This window comes from Nerophis lumbriciformis, linkage group LG20, assembly GCF_033978685.3.
Source record: "Nerophis lumbriciformis linkage group LG20, RoL_Nlum_v2.1, whole genome shotgun sequence".
In the NCBI taxonomy this organism is placed as follows: Eukaryota; Metazoa; Chordata; class Actinopteri; order Syngnathiformes; family Syngnathidae; genus Nerophis; species Nerophis lumbriciformis.
The window spans coordinates 30,707,955-30,725,000 of NC_084567.2; the positions used below are offsets into that span (position 1 = coordinate 30,707,955).

The window sequence follows — 17,046 nt, forward strand, 5'->3', positions numbered from 1 at the left end:
ATATTAAACCAAACCTACAAATAGTATACCAATCATATAAATATTATACCAAACATGTAAATATTATACCAAACATACAAATGGTATACCAATCATATAAATATTGTACCAAACATACATATATTATAGTCTGCCAAACATATACGTATTATACCAAACGTATGCCAAACATATGTTATAGTATACCAAACAAATAAAATTAATAGCAAACATATCAATAGTATACCAAATATATAAACCATATATTATTATATAAAATTATATAAATTACGTTACATAAAATTCACGTCATTAATTAACTGTATCTACATTATTATTGATATGTATCTATATATTGATAAATATATTTTGGTTTTTTCGTAGATGTTGTCTTTTGGAAAGAGTTATGAATAAAACTGACGAGTCACAGTTATCTGGAATGTTTTAGGTGTTAACAAATAAGTTTATTTTTTTATCTTTACAAAATCATCCGATGAAAACGTATCGTATCGTGCCTGTATTGATGTGGTATTGGGTTGATATCAAGAGTGTTCAGTATCGGCCAGGACTTGAGTGAGTAAAGCGAGGGAGAGAGAGGGAGGAGGAGGAGGGTCCAGAGAAGCATGTGGATTGAAGAGACCCGAAAGCGCACATTTGATCTTCTCTTCCGTGATTATTGACGCCGATTATCGTCGGCGATTATCGACTGCGTGACGTCATCAGGAGCCTGGGCCGTTTCGCGTGTGTGAACGTTTTTTGATTCTTTTGGACATTTTCGTCTGTCGGATCAGTTTCTGTTTTCTTGCTTTTTTTGGTCAGAGATCGCAGCTGAGAGGATTTACATCACACAGACTGCATCGGTTCTACATTTTATTTGCCTTTATTCTCTTTGAAGAATATTTTTAGATTTAACGGAGTTTGTTTGGGATTTACTCTTTGATGTTTCAACTCCAAAGCAAAGAAAACTGAACTTTTTTTTTTTTTTTTTTTACCAAAGAAACTTGAAGGACTTTTGGTCAAGTTTGGCTTCATATCGCGAACTGATATCGCCAGCATGCTTCAGGTGGACATGATCTTCCTCCTGCTCCTCATCGTCATCAACATGTGTGTGCACGGCCAGGACCAGGCTTCCAAAGTGGTGTCGGACCGCTACGCCGTCTTCTGGAACCGCACCAACCCCAAGTAAGTTCCTCAGCCGCCTTTTTCTTTCTTATTCATTCACGAACAGAAAGTGCTGGGAAAATATCAATGCTGCTTTATTTGTATGAAATGCATCATTTCCAATGTTGTTGAATGAACAGCTTGTTTAATATTTATTTATATCTCATACTCGTATTTATATCTCAAGCATTATTACATTTTTATGTATTTATTTACTACGTCTTGTAATAAATGTACTTATTTTACTATGTCTTGTATTACAAGTACTTATTTTACTACAAACTACTATTAAACTACTATAAAAGTACTACTTTTACCACGTTTTGAGGACATTGTTTGTCAGCAAGTCTGTGAGCGTTGTTGACATCAAAGGTTCTTGCCATCTTAGTTTGGATTGAAGGATACAAAGAACTTTATTGTCAAAGCAGCACAAATGAGATTGCATTTTGGTAATTTGTTTGGACTGGTATGGTTTATATGTATGGCATACTATTTATATGTTTGCTATAATCTTTATATGTGTGGTATACTATAACATGTTTGGCATACAATATGTATGTTTGGTTTAATATTTATATTATTGGTATACCATTTGTATGTTTGGTATAATGTTTACATGGTTTTTATATTATTTATATGATTGGTATACTATTTGTATGTTTGGTATACTATTTACATGTTTTTTATATTATTTATATGATTGGTATACTATTTGTAGGTTTGGTATATCATTTATATTATTGGTATACCATTTGTAGGTTTGGTATAATATTTACATGTTTTGTATATTATTTATATGATTGGTATACTATTTGTAGGTTTCCATTTAATTATATGTTTGGTATAATATTTACATGTTTGGTATAATATTTATAGTATTAGTGTACCATTTGTATGTTTTCTATAATGTTCACATGTTTTGTGTAATATTTATATGATTGGTATCCTAATTGTAGGTTTGGTATACTACTTATTTGTTTGGTATACTATTTATATGTTTGCTATAATTTTTACATTTTTTTCATACTATAACATATGTTCGGCATATATTTGGTATAATATGTATATGTTTGACATACTATATGCATGTTTGGTATGGTATTTATATTATTGGTATACCATTTGTATGTTCGGTTTAATGTTTACATGTTTTGTGTAATATTTATATGATTGGTATACTATTTGTAGGTTTGCTTTACTACTTCTTTGTTTGGTATACTATTTATATGTTTGCTATTTTTTTAATATGTTTTTTATACTATAACATATGTTCGGCATATATTTGGTATAATATGTATATGTTTGACATACTATATGCATGTTTGGTATGATATTTATGTTATTGGTATACCATTTGTATGTTTGGTATAATGTTTACATGTTTTGTGTAATATTTATATGATTGATATACTATTTGTAGGTTTGGTGTACTAATTTGTTTGGTATACTATTTATATGTTTGCTATAATCTTTATATGTTTGGTATACTATAACATATGTTTGGCATACTATATGTATGTTTGGTATAATATTTATATTATTGGTATACCATTTTTATGTTGGTATAATATTTACATGTTTGGTATAATATTTGTATGATTGGTATACTATTTGTAGGTTTGGTATAGTATTAATATCTTTGGTATATTTTTTTATATTTATGCTATACTACTTCTTATTTGTTTGGCATACTATTTATATGTTTGGTATACTATCATTTGTTTGGTATACCGGTTATATATTTCAATGCTTCATAAGTTAAATGTTTTTCTGAGAAACAGCGTAACAAATGAAATAGAAATAAAAATGTACACTGCAGAGGACGTTGACTTTCAGGAATGCTGCATGAAGTTTAAGTCCATTGTTTGTCCTGTAGTATTTTTTTTCTCTTACGGTTTTCAAACTGATCTTGCGTCTGTTTTCTTGGCACCCATGCAACCACCTCCCTGCACCCCTAACCTCCCTTCGTGCACAATGTCCCCCCTCTCCCCCCCCACCACTCAACCCCTGCTGGGTGAGACAAAAAGGGGGCACACGGGTGCTTTAGCAGCGGCCAAGAGTCTTGTGAGAGATGCACACATGCTGAGGTCACACAATCGCTACTAACCAAACGAGCTGCGGGTTAAGAAACTTGTGGTCAGGGTCAGAACTGGGGCAGCACCGCCAGCTACGGTTTCCAGTCGTGGCTTTGTTGGCTTGAAAGGCAGCTAAAGAAATTAATAACTTTCAGTGACTTATTTTTCATTCCTGACTTCAATTTAAATAGAATATTATGAATGTTTTTCCTAAAAGCCTGTTATTATAATTTACATAAACAAGCATTCCTGTTTTCCATTGGTTTTCCATGTTGTTATAGCGCTTGTCTTCATTAGGGTTGTGCTGGAACCTATCCCAGCTGTCTTTGGGCAGCATTCACACCCACGTTCACACCTTCAGTACATTTAACATCTCCAATTAGGCTAACACACTCATGTTTGCGATGTGGGAGTAAAGTCAGCTGACAAACACGGAGATCGTTCCAAGTGATTTTGAGGCCGAAGTGCTAACCACTACACCACCGTGCTGCCCCGCAGATCATTCACGTGTGTGTTGATGCTGGCTGCTGATTTGCTCAGATAGATAACTTCATTGAATTAAAACATCTATAATAAATACGTATTATAACGCAATATTTTTTTTAAATACCAAACATCCGTCAATCTTTTTCCAAATTCTGACCACAAATCTTAATGTATGAGTTCGTTCAATTTATAAATTGGTATTATTGAACGTTATTTTTCTGCCTTCAGAGTCAGTCTACGTCTTGAGGGGATTTCTTGCGTTTGATACACAGATATTCCTCTGTTGCTATGCAGATTTGTACTCTGGAAACCGAGTAAGAAAAAGGCAATTGTTCTGAAGATGTGAGAAAAAGTACATTTTTACACTGCAAAAACTGAAATCTAAGTAAGATTAAATATCTCAAATAAGGGTGATATTTGCTTATTTTCTGTCTGATAAGATCATTCTTCTCATTAAGCAGATTTTATGTTAGTGTTTTACTTGTTTTAATAGTTTCGGTCCTAAATGATCTCAGTAAGATATTACAGCTTGTTGCTGAGATTTGATGACCTATATTGAGTAAAACATGCTTGAAACTAGAATATCAACTGATGCAAAGCTGTATCATCAACACTCACAAGTATTAAAACTACTTTTTTAAAGTAATAATTTCTTACTTTAAGCATGAAAAAAAAAATCATGATGCCGAGCGCATATCATTATGTCAAGATAATGGCACTAGCATTTACTTAATTGAAGAATATTTTTCAACATATTGAGCAAAAAAGTATTTTTTTTTTCTACCAAGAAAAGTGCACTTCTTATTAGTGAGAATATACTTATTTTAAGGTATTTTGGGGTTCATTGAGGTTAGCTAATTTTACTTGTTTTGGAAAGTCTTGACAAGCCAAATTTTCTTGTTCTATTGGCAGATAATTTTGCTTAGTTCAAACAAAATACCCCTCATTTTTGTATTTTTTTTTTCTTGTTTTTGAACACTGACTTTTTGCAGTGTATCATTTTCTAAAGTTAAGTCGGTCGTTATACAAATTCTTTCTTCAACAAAGCCGTTTATTTTGGAGTTTTCACAATTGAAGCTTTTTTTTTTTTTTTAAATTGACAAACATTTGTACATCAGGATGCAAACATTTCATACTGAGATAACCAGGTTTTATGCAAATGAAGCACAATTATGGCTATGGAATGTTAGTTATTTGGTCAGTCGGAATATTCTACAAATAATTTAAAACGCATTAAAATTATGTCCTCTCCAGTGATTTTTTTTTGTGTGTATGTCTTTTGTCACCGTTACACTTAAAAAAAAAAATAGTCCTGGTATGCAAAACACAAATGTCCACTGCAGAGGAGGCTGGTTGTCATCAATTATTAGATATTGCACTTCCGTAATTTGCTTTGCCACCTCGAACACAAAGCTAAAATGTGCATACATTATCAATCCACCCATCCATTTTCTACCGCTTGTCCCTTTTTGGGGTCGCAGGGGGGGTGCTGAAGCCTATCTCAGCTGCATTCGGGCAGAAGGCGCGGTACACCCTGGACCCTCATCACAGGGCCAACACAGATAGACAACATTCACACTCACATTCACACACTAGGGCCAATTTTTAGTGTTGCCAATCATTTAATTGTTGACATCTCTATCTTAAGTTATTTTGAATACGTGAGAAAATCGCAATAAAAAAGTAGCATGCCAACAAACCTCATTTACATCTATCTATGTATTATGACATGTGTTGATGTGTTCCTTTTTGATTGTCATATTTTTACAGGTTAACTGATACATTTTGACATTTGAAACTTGACTTAAATTCAATTAAAAATAACACTATTTCAGAAAACTGCTATTATATTATTATATGTTTAATTGTTGACATCTATGTCTTAAGTTATTTTGAATACGTGAAAAAATCGCCAAAAAAAAAGTAGCATATGAACAAACCTAATTTTTTACATCTATGAATTATGATATTTGTTGATGTGTTCCTTTATGATTGTCATATTTTTACAGGTTAACTGGTACATTTTGACACTTGAAACTTGACTTAAATTCAATTAAAAATAACACTATTTCAGAAAACTGCTATTATATTATTATATATTTAATTGTTGACATCTCTGTCTTAAGTTATTTTGAATACGTGAGAAAATCGCAATAAAAAAGTAGCATATGAACAAACCTCATTTTTTACATCTATGAATTATGATATTTGTTGATGTGTTCCTTTTTGATTGTCATATTTTTACAGGTTAACTGATACATTTGGACACTTGAAACTTGACTTAAATTCAATTTAAAATACACTATTTCAGAAAACTGCTATTATATTATTATATGTTTAATTGTTGACATCTCTGTCTTAAGTTATTTTGAATACGTGAGAAAATCGCAATAGAAAAGTAGCATATGAACAAACCTAATTTTTTACATCTATGAATTATGATTTGTGTTGATGTGCTCCTTTTTGATTGTCATATTTTTACAGGTTAACTGATACATTTTGTCACTTGAAACTTGACTTAAATTCAATTTAAAATACACTATTTCAGAAAACTTGCTATTAATATTATTATATGTTTAATTGTTGACATCTCTATCTTAAGTTATTTTGAATATGTGAGAAAATCGCAATAAAAAAGTAGCATACCAACAAACGTAGTTTTCATCTATGTATTATGATTTGTGTTGATGTGTTCCTTTTTGATTGTTGTATTTTTACAGGTTAACTGATACATTTTGACACTTGAAACTTGACTTAAATTCAATTTAAAATACACTATTTCAGAAAACTGCTGTTATATTGTTATATGTTTAATTGTTGACATCTCTGTCTTAAGTTATTTTGAAAACGTGAAAAAATCGCAATAAAAAAGTAGCATATGAACAAACCTATTTTTTTACATCTATGAATTAGGTGTTGATGTGTTCCTTTTTGATTATCGTCTTTTTACAGGTAACTGACACATTTTGACACTTAAAGCTTGACTTAAATTCAATTAAAAATAACACTATTTCAGAAAACTGCTATTATATTATTATATATTTAATTGTTGACATCTCTGTCTTAAGTTATTTTGAATACGTGAGAAAATTGCAATAAAAAAGTAGCATATGGACAAACCTCATTTTCATCTATGAATTATGATTTGTGTTGATGTGATCCTTTTTGAATTTCGTCTTTTTACAGGTAACTGATACATTTGGACACTTGAAACTTGACTTAAATTCAATTAAAAATAACACTATTTCAGAAAACTGCTATTATATTATTATATATTTAATTGTTGACATCTCTGTCTTAAGTTATTTTGAATACGTGAGAAAATCGCAATAAAAAAGTAGCATATGAACAAACCTCATTTTTTACATTTATGAATTATGATATTTGTTGATGTGTTCCTTTTTGATTGTCGTATCTTCACAGGTTAACTGATACATTTTCACACTTGAAACTTGAATTTAGTTAAATTCAAAATACACTATTTCAGAAAACTGCAAAGTAGGATGTTTTTTTTCGGCACAAAATCCATGAAACAGTATTCCGTAAATGACAGAACACATAAAAACATTTTGTACCGACGTCGGAAGAATCAAAACGTCGTCTTTGATATGTGACCTAAAAAAGTCTTACATTTCTCGGCAGTAAAAAAATGAGCTGCAAATCTTCATTATCTGTTTGGGGAATCCATTTTGGTTATTTACCACTGCTCTCACAAGAAACTGTTAGTGAATTCTCACTCACGCTATTTATCTGCTTCATTAAAAGCCACTTGGGTCATGTGATCGAAGGTGTTTATTTGTTGCTGATAGCTTGGATTAGCATAAGAATTTGGGCTGAGGTTCCCTTTCTAATCTCTCAAGCCGTTTGTGTCTCCAACGCCATGGAAACTGATAGCCTTCCTCATCAAAGAAGCTCATTGGGTGGACTAACCGAGTGACAGCTGGGAAAGAAAGAAAGAAAGTATCCCAATATTCTTCAGAGAATTGTCAGCTCACTCAATCCTGACAATATCATCCTGAACTTTCTGTAAAGATGCAAGTTTATTAGTCGTTCTGTCATCAAATATTATTTTCAGCAGCTGAATTCATGTTTGAAAAGTGTAGTTCTTGACCTGATACACCTCACACTTATTTTGTCATGTTTCCCAATCTCAATTAATATCATTTTTATTTAGTTTCAATTCAAAAGGGTCTAAAGCATCTGCACTAAAAACTTAGAAAACAGGAGATTAGTTCAATTGTTTTATTAACATGCTGAGTAAACAACAAAGTATATTACATAAGATGAATAATATAAACAAATATGAATATGTATGTAGAAAAATAATCCAAAAAATTATGTCAAATAATTGTTGGTGTTGTCCCGATACCAATATTTTGGTACCAGTACCAAAATTATTTTGATACTTTTCGGTACTTTTTTAAATAAAGGGGACCACAAAAAATTGCATTATTGGCTTTATTTTAACAAAAATTCTTATAGTACATTAAACATATGTTTCTTATTGCAAGTTTGTCCTTAAATAAAATCGTGAACATACAAGAAAACTTGTTTTTTAGTAGTAAGTAAGCAAACAAAGGCTCATAATTTAGCTGCTGATGTATGCAGTAACATATTGTGTCATTTATCTACCTATTATTTTGTCAAAATTATTAAAGACAAGTGGTAGAAAATGAATTATTAATCTACTCGTTCATTTACTGTTAATATCTGCTTACTTTCTCTTTTAACATGTTCTATCTACACTTCTGTTAAAATGTAATAATCACTTATTCTTCTGTTGTTTGGATGCTTTACATTAGTTTTGGATGATACAACAAATTTAGGTATCAATCCGATACCAAGTAGTTACAGGATCATACATTGGTCATATTCAAAGTCCTCATGTGTCCAGGGACATATTTCCTGAGTTTATAAACATAAGATGATTTTTTTTTAAAAAAAGGAAAAAAGTATAGATGTAATCATAGTTGTATTGACTATATACGCTGTTGTATTTGGTATCATTACAGTGGATGTCAGTTGTAGATCCACTCATGGCATTTTACATTCAGGCGCGCTAGCTTTTGTTATTCTTCTATTGTTTGATACTTTACATTAGTTTTGGATGATACCACAAATTTGGGTATCAATCCGATACCAAGTCGTCACAGGATCATACATTGGTCCTATTCAAAGTCCAGGGACATATTTCCTGAGTTTATAAACATAATATACATTTAAAAAAAACCCAAAGAAGATGTTGTGATGCCAAACAATATCGACGTAATCTTAGTAGTATTGACTAGATACGCTACTGTACTTGGTATCATTACAGTCGATCCACCAATGGCGTTTGTTTATATTGTGACGCCGGTGAGCTACGGTGTGTAGTGAAGCATGTTTAGCTATTCCTCGTCCTGAGGGGATGATACTTGTAACAAAATTACTTACGGACCGGTACTTTTCAGAGGCGGTATAGTACCGAATATGATTAATTAGTATCGCGGTACTATACTAATAGCGGTATACCGTACAACCCTACCAGGATGCATGCAATCCTGAAATACATAGTCAAGCGGCTGTATCTAATACATTGACCTATTTTCACGTTGTTCATCAATTACATCGCCATGGTGACATCGAACTGTTAATATTTCCTTACTTTCTCTTTTAACATGTTCTATCTACACTTCTGTTAAAATGTAATACTCACTTAATTTTCTGTTGTTTGGATGCTTTACATTAGTTTTGGATGATACCTCAAATTTTGGTTGTGGTGGATCGGTACTTTTCAGAGGCGGTATAGTACCAAGTATGATTCATTAGTATCGCGGTACTTTTCTAATACCGGTATACCGTACAACCCTAAGTGATACAAGACTAAAAAGAAACTACCGTATTTTTCGGACTATAAGTCGCAGTTTTTTAAATAGTTTGGACGGGCTTCAGTGCGACTTATATATGTTTTTTTCCTTCTTTATTATGCATTTTCGGCAGGTGCGACTTATACTACGGTGCGACTTACACTCCAAAAAATACGGTAATTGACCATTTATGATGCTGAATACGCTGTTTACATCATTGCTACTTGCAAATGTGCATCATCGTCCATACAGGCACGCAATTTTTTTGCATCAACATATTATCTAGTGCGTTTTTTTATCGAAATATCAAAGAAAATACGATCGATCCCAACGTAAATTTGTTGATTGCTCTCCTCATCCACAGGTACTCGCTATTCCTTTTGCGTAAACACCGTGTTGTGGGACGGGGTGACGATCGGGAGCACTGAAACAAGCTCGCTAGTTAGCATGGTTAGCATCATCTAGCTAGGTTACATGTTGTCGCCATCGTTAGCTCTCTGTGCCACAATGTTGACGGCCGTCTACTTTGCTAATCATATTTGGATGATTACAATCTGAACACTGTTAGTTTCGTACCTGTTGTAGAGCTTGAATATTTACCGTATTTTCCGGACTATAAGGCGCGCTTAACATCCTTTTTTTTTCTCGAAACTCGACAGTGCGCCTAATGTACGGAATAATTGTGGTTTTGCTTACCGACCTCGAAGCCATTTTATTTGGTACATAGTCTAATGATTAGAGATGTCCGATAAAGGCTTTTTTGCCGATATCCGATATTCCGATATTGTCCAACTCTTAATTACTGATTCCAATATCAACCGATACTGATATATACAGTTGTGGAATTAACATATTATTATGCCTAATTTTGTTGTGATGCCCTGCTGGATGCATTAAAAAGGTTTTCCAAAGTAAATCAACTCAAGTTATGGAAAAAAATGCCAACATGGCACTGCCATATTTATTAATGAAGTCACAAAGTGCATTATTTTTTTTAACATGCCTCAAAACAGCAGCTTGGAATTTGGGACATGCTCTCCCTGAGAGAGCATGAGGAGGTCAAAGTGGGCGTGTTGGAGGTGGGGGGTAGGGGGTAGAGGGGGGTGTATATTGTAGCGTCCCGGACGAGTTAGTGCTGCAAGGGGTTCTGGGTATTTGTCTGTTGTGTTTATGTTGTGTTACGGTGCGGATGTTCTCCCGAAATGTGTTTGTCATTCTTGTTTGGTGTGGGTTCACAGTGTGGCGCATATTTGTAACAGTGTTAAAGTTGTTTAAACGGCCACCCTCAGTGTGGCTGCATTCACTTTTGTGTGTGAAAAGCCGTAGATAGTATGTGATTGGACCAGCATGCAAAGGCAGTGCCTTTAAGTTTTATTGGCGCTCTGTTCTTCTCCCTACGTCCGTGTACCACTCCGTACAGCGGCGTTTTAAAAAGTCATACATTTTACTTTTTGAAACCGATACCGATCATTTCCGATAATTACATTTTAAAGCATTTATCGGCCGATAATATCGGCAGTCCGATATTATCGGACATCTCTAATAAATACTGACTGAAATAATGTGTAATAAAAGAATGAAACAAATCATGTAATAATAGTAAAATTATGAAATAATAATGAATACATTAACTGGATTGGATCGTGAGATCGGCGTGGCGTCTTCAGTAATGCGGACGCCGTATCAATCTGTTGTGGTGAAGAAGGAGCTGAGCCGGAAGGCAAAAGCTCTCAATTTACGGGTCGATCTACGTTCCCATCCTCACTTATGGTCATTAGCTTTGGGTTATGACCGAAAGGACAAGATCACGCTTATAAGCGTCAGAATAACCTACTCAGTGCCCTAGTAGTTAGAGTGTCCGCCCTGAGATCGGTAGGTTGTGAGTTCAAACCCCGGCCGAGTCATACCAAAGACTATAAAAATGGGACCCATTACCTCCCTGCTTGGCACTCAGCATCAAGGGTTGGAATTGGGGGTTAAATCACCAAAAATGATTCCCGGGCGTGGCACCGCTGCTGCCCACTGCTCCCCTCACCTCCCAGGGGGTGGGTCAAATGCAGAGGAAAAATTTCACCACACATAGTGTGTGTGTGACAATCATTGGTACTTTAACTTTAACGTACCGGTAACTTAAATGAGTTTCCTCTGCCGGGTGACGGGGCTCTCCCTTAGAGATAGGGTGAGAAGCTCTGTCATCCGGGGGGAGCTCATCGAGAGGAGCCAGATGAGGTGGTTCGGGCATCTGGTCAGGATGCCACCCGAATGCCTCTCTAGGCAGGTGTTTAGGGCACCTCCGACCGGCAGGAGGCCACATTGAAAACCCAGGACACGTTGGTAAGACTATGTCTCCTGGCTGGGCTGGGAACGCGAAGTCTGGGCTTCTCTGCCTATAAAATGGATGGATGGATGGGTTGGAAAGTAATCATAATACATTATTTCAAATTTTCATAATAATGAATGAATTGAGGAATAAATTATAACAGACTCTTATGTTATGTAAAAAAACTGAAACTTTTACTGGGATTTTATTATAGAAACAAGTCTTGCTTTTCCTTTACTGTGAAGCAGAAATTGGTGGAAACAACCTTTTTACCTGTTATTGACTATGGAGATGTGTTGTACATGAATGCTACTGCTGGTTGTCTCCACAAGCTGGATAGTGTGTACCACGGGGCACTGAGATTCATCACCAACTGCGCTCCCCTTACTCACCATTGTGTGTTATACTCAATGGTTAACTGGACATCTTTATGTGCTCGACGCCTCAATCATTGGTATGTTTTCATCTAAAAACTATTCTGGGTATCACTCTATCTTATCTGTCTTGTCTTTTAACAAAGAAACAAGGACGTCACAATCTTCGTTCAATAAATGTTCTGCAATTTGTCGTCCCCAAAGTAAGAACTGAACTGGGCAAGAAAGCATTTAGGTTTTCAGCACCGAAGGCTTGGAATAACCTACAATCGAATATTAAACTTCAAACCCTAGTTACGTTGAATGAGTTTAAAGCTTTTGTGAAAGGACTGCAGTCTACCTTATCTGTATGCACATGTGTCATGTGAGCAAGTTTTAATGTTGTACATGTGATGTTTTATGTATTTGTTTACTGTTTTTAATGTAACCTTGCTGCTGCCCTCTTGGCCAGGTCTCCCTTGGAAAAGAGATCTTTCATCTCAATGGGATTTTACCTGGTTAAATAAAGGCTAATAATAAATAAATAATGTTCTCAGAATTCTGCCTGATTTATTCTTTCTTAAATGGAAGTTTATCAAAAGTTCTTTACTCAGTGCTTTGTCAATTATTATTCTTCCAGTTGATTTAAATCAGTTGATAGCCTTCCAGCTCAAAATCCATTCATTTCTAAGCATCAATCCACATTTTTGGATCTTTTATAAGCCATTAAAAACTCTTCCCTGAGCCTCACTAAAATCCTGTAGACATTTTTATTCTTCAGACTATATTCTCTTTCTGGTGGTTTAAGAATCCCTTTCATATTCCATGTGTCTCTGGTCTACAACTGGTTTCTAGGACTCTTTTCATTTTCCTAGTACTTCTCCTGGGCAATGGCTTGGATTCAGTCAGCATAGCTTGCTCATGGCTCGCGGCAGCTGGAACTCATTTTTGTTCCTAACAAATCAGTATGTTTCAAATCAGATGGCAGACACAATTGGAAGCTGGGAACATTAAGCAGTGTTGTCATGGCGGTGAAGATCTGTGATCAAGTAAAATAGCCGCGAAGCTTCAAAAAAGGGGCTTTGTGTACGTACGTGTGTGTCTTGTTTCCTCTCGTCTTTTGCTTTCCTTTCACTGGCCTCTTGTTAAATCTTCACTTCCAGAAACAATAGTGCAATTTCCCCCGATGTTGTGATAGTTGTTATTGTTTCAAGTGTTTACCCTGGCTTCCCTTCTGCTCGGATTAAAAACGGACACAAAAAGGTAACCAGGTCCAAATATTGACTAAGTCCCAGGACCGAGGTTCTCTCTTAGCGCCGGAACAGTGTTGCTGAAAGGCCGCTATTGTTGTCCTGGTCGCCATTGAAGTGTGCGGGTAGAGAAAGACGGGAAGGAGGAGACGTAGCAGAGTGTTATCCGAGGTGGGAAGCGGAATTCTAACAAGTGTCACGGAGGTGAAAGGAGCTTCCTTGGAAGAGGCCAGAGGCGATATGTCACATGGCGTGTTCAAGAGCAGCGTGTCCACCGAGGAAGTGTCAGTCTCACAATGAGGATCAAAGAAAGTGAATCAATGGGATATCCTACCCGGGAGCTTTAGAAAAGTATCAATAAGTACAAATCACAAAGATCCGAGGTTTATCCTCCATTTTATGAACTTAGTGCTGCACCATTAACACTCTTTGCTGAGCCACAACTCAAAATGAACGTCCTCTCATTTGGTAATCGTGAACTTAACCATGAATATAAATGGAATCTATCCTTTTATTTAGGGCTGGGACGATATATCGAGATTGTAAGATATATTGATATATTTTTAAACGAGATATGAATTAAGAAAATATCGTAATATCGATATCATTTATTTCACGTTAAAATTACCAAACGCCGCTTATTTGTTGTGTTCCTCACTCCCTCTCATGGGCTACTAAACGCCAAAACGTGCTTGTACATACAGTCGTGGTCAAAAGTTTACATACACTTCTAAAGAACATAATGTCATGGTTGTCGTGAGTTTCCAATAATTTCTACAACTCTTATTTTTTGTGATAGTGTTTGTCACAAAAAAAACATTAATGAAGTTTGGTTCTTTTATGAATTTATTATGGGTCTACTGAAAATGTGACCAAATCTGCTAGGTCAAAAGTATACATACAACAATGTTAATATTTGGTTACATGTCCCTTGGCAAGTTTCACTGCAATAAGGCGCTTTTGGTAGCCATCCACAAGCTTCTGGCAAGCTTATGGTTGAATTTTTGACCACTCCTCTTGACAAAATTGGTGCAGTTCAGCTAAATTTGTTGGTTTTCTGACTTGGACTTGTTTCTTCAGCATTGTCCACACGTTTAAGTCAGGACTTTGGGAAGGCCATTCTAAAACCTTAATTCTAGCCTGATTTAGCCATTCCTTTACCACTTTTGACATGTGTTTGGGGTCTTTGTCCTGTTGGAACACCCAACTGTGCCCAAGACCCAACCTCCGGGCTGATGATTTTAGGTTGTCCTGAAGAATTTGGAGGTAATCCTTCTTTTTCATTGTCCCATTTACTCTCTGTAAAACACCAGTTCCATTGGCAGCAAAACAGGCCCAGAGCACCACCATGCTTGAAGGTAGGTATGGTGGTCCTGGGAGTAAAGGCCTCACCTTTTCAAGTTTCAAGTTGTATTCGTCACATGCAGAGTACACCACAGTTAAATGCTTTTTTCCATTCTCTTCAGATATTGCGTACAGTGGGATCCCAACACTAGTTGCAGAATCTAATACACTAAATACTAAAAATACAAACATTTGAATAGCTCTGATTTACATTAATTACAAGACAATAAGTTGCACAATAAGTTACAGTACCGGTAGTTACGGTAGAGGTATCAGTACAAGTAAAAGTACACTAGTCAAATACAGTACCAGTATCAAGATCAAATAGTATAACAGTATATGCAGTATAGGAAGCAACAAATATTAAGGTGTTACAGTTCTTTGGCAGTTGAGTAGTGACAGTAGTATGAACAAAGGTAATGGAACAGTATGACTTCTTTATACTCTTGTTTTTACATTATTTACAGTCATTGAATGAACAGTATTGTAGTGTGGTAATTACAGTGGTAAGTAAAGTGATTCTTGTGCGTGCGGTTTTGTGCAATTTTCTCCACCAAACATATTGCTGGGTATTGTGGCCAAACAGCTCAATTTTTGTTTCATCTGACATCACATGGACAAAGATAAGACCTTCTGGAGGAAAGTTCTGTGGTCAGATGAAACCAAATAATGAGCTTTATATATTAAAAAAGTAGTGGAAGATGGCAGAGGGATACTCGTCTATAGATTTTTCTTTTAGCGATATAGACGACGTCCAGGAAACCCACATTGCGTCTACTCGGCCACATTTGGACGTATGTATGCGTCTGGATAAAACATTCTATCATGTAATCCAAACTGTTCTCCAGTTGCCAAACGGGGCATATTTCGCACGAGAAATGCTGCCAAAAATGTATTATTTGCACAGCTATGTAATTTATTTTACGTAGAAATAATATTTTTCTATTTTATTTATGTTATGTAATTCTGTGCTACTTAAACAGTTTATTTTCTGTGCTGTTAATACTCATCTTGACTAACTGGGTTAATAAAAGTGCCACTGACTGTTTACAGTACTGTTGTCATTCACTTCAATTCCAGTGAATCTCGCTCAAAAATGAATATCTTTATATGTATACTTTCACCCAAAAAATATATCAAGATATACATATACACTGTGATGGCCTCTGCGGTGTTCCACGCCATCGTCTGCTGTGATGGGGTGAGCATGGCCAGAGACAGGAGCAGACCCAACAAAGCAACCAAGAGAGCCGACTCCACCTGTGACTAGAAAACCTAAACTACTATTGCTTGTTTTCTTTTTGTCTATGTGATGGTGACCAGTCTAGGGTCCACACCACCTCTGGGGTAGGCTCCAGCTCAACTGTGACTCTGAACAGGATAGGCAATAGAAAATAAACTTTGTTTCTGCTGGCATTCAACACGATATGACAACCTTACTTTTTAGCATCTTTCACCACAGCATCGCTCTCTAACAGATCTGGGCAAATTAAGGCCCGGGGGCCATATGCGGCCCGTTAAAGGGGAACATTATCACCAGACCTATGGAAGCGTCAATATATACCTTGATGTTGCAGAAAAAAGACCATATTTTTTTTTTAACCGATTTCCGAACTCTAAATGGGTGAATTTTGGCGAATTAAACGCCTTTCTAATATTTGCTCTCGGAGCGATGACGTCACAACGGGAAGCAATCCGCCATTTTCTCAAACACCGAGTCAAATCAGCTCTGTTATTTTCCGTTTTTTCGACTGTTTTCCGTACCTTGGCGACATCATGCCTCGTCGGTGTGTTGTCGGAGGGTGTAACAACACGAACAGGGACGGATTCAAGTTGCACCAGTGGCCCAAAGATGCGAAAGTGGCAAGAAATTGGACGTTTGTTCCGCACACTTTACCGACGAAAGCTATGCTACGACAGAGATGGCAAGAATGTGTGGATATCCTGCGACACTCAAAGCAGATGCATTTCCAACGATAAAGTCAAAGAAATCTGCCGCCAGACCCCCATTGAATCTGCCGGAGTGTGTGAGCAATTCAGGGACAAAGGACCTCGGTAGCACGGCAAGCAATGGCGGCAGTTTGTTCCCGCAGACGAGCGAGCTAAACCCCCTGGATGTCTTGGCTCACACCGTCCCTTATGCCACTGAAGATGATCAAGAGAAGAATATCGACCCTAGCTTCCCTGGCCTGCTGACATCAACTCCAAAACTGGACAGATCAGCTTTCAGGA

General features: G+C 35.9%; 1 protein-coding gene across 1 annotated transcript in view; it reads left to right on the forward strand.

The window, feature by feature from the left end:
- The first annotated feature begins 579 nt into the window (after window positions 1-579).
- LOC133619637 (ephrin-A5b-like) overlaps window positions 580-17,046 on the forward strand; it is a 158,952-nt gene continuing 142,485 nt past the window's right edge. The window contains exon 1 of the mRNA XM_061980794.2: window positions 580-1,161. Within this exon, the coding sequence (XP_061836778.2) occupies window positions 1,034-1,161 (128 nt within the window). The 5' untranslated portion in view covers window positions 580-1,033. The remainder of the gene's footprint in view (window positions 1,162-17,046) is intronic.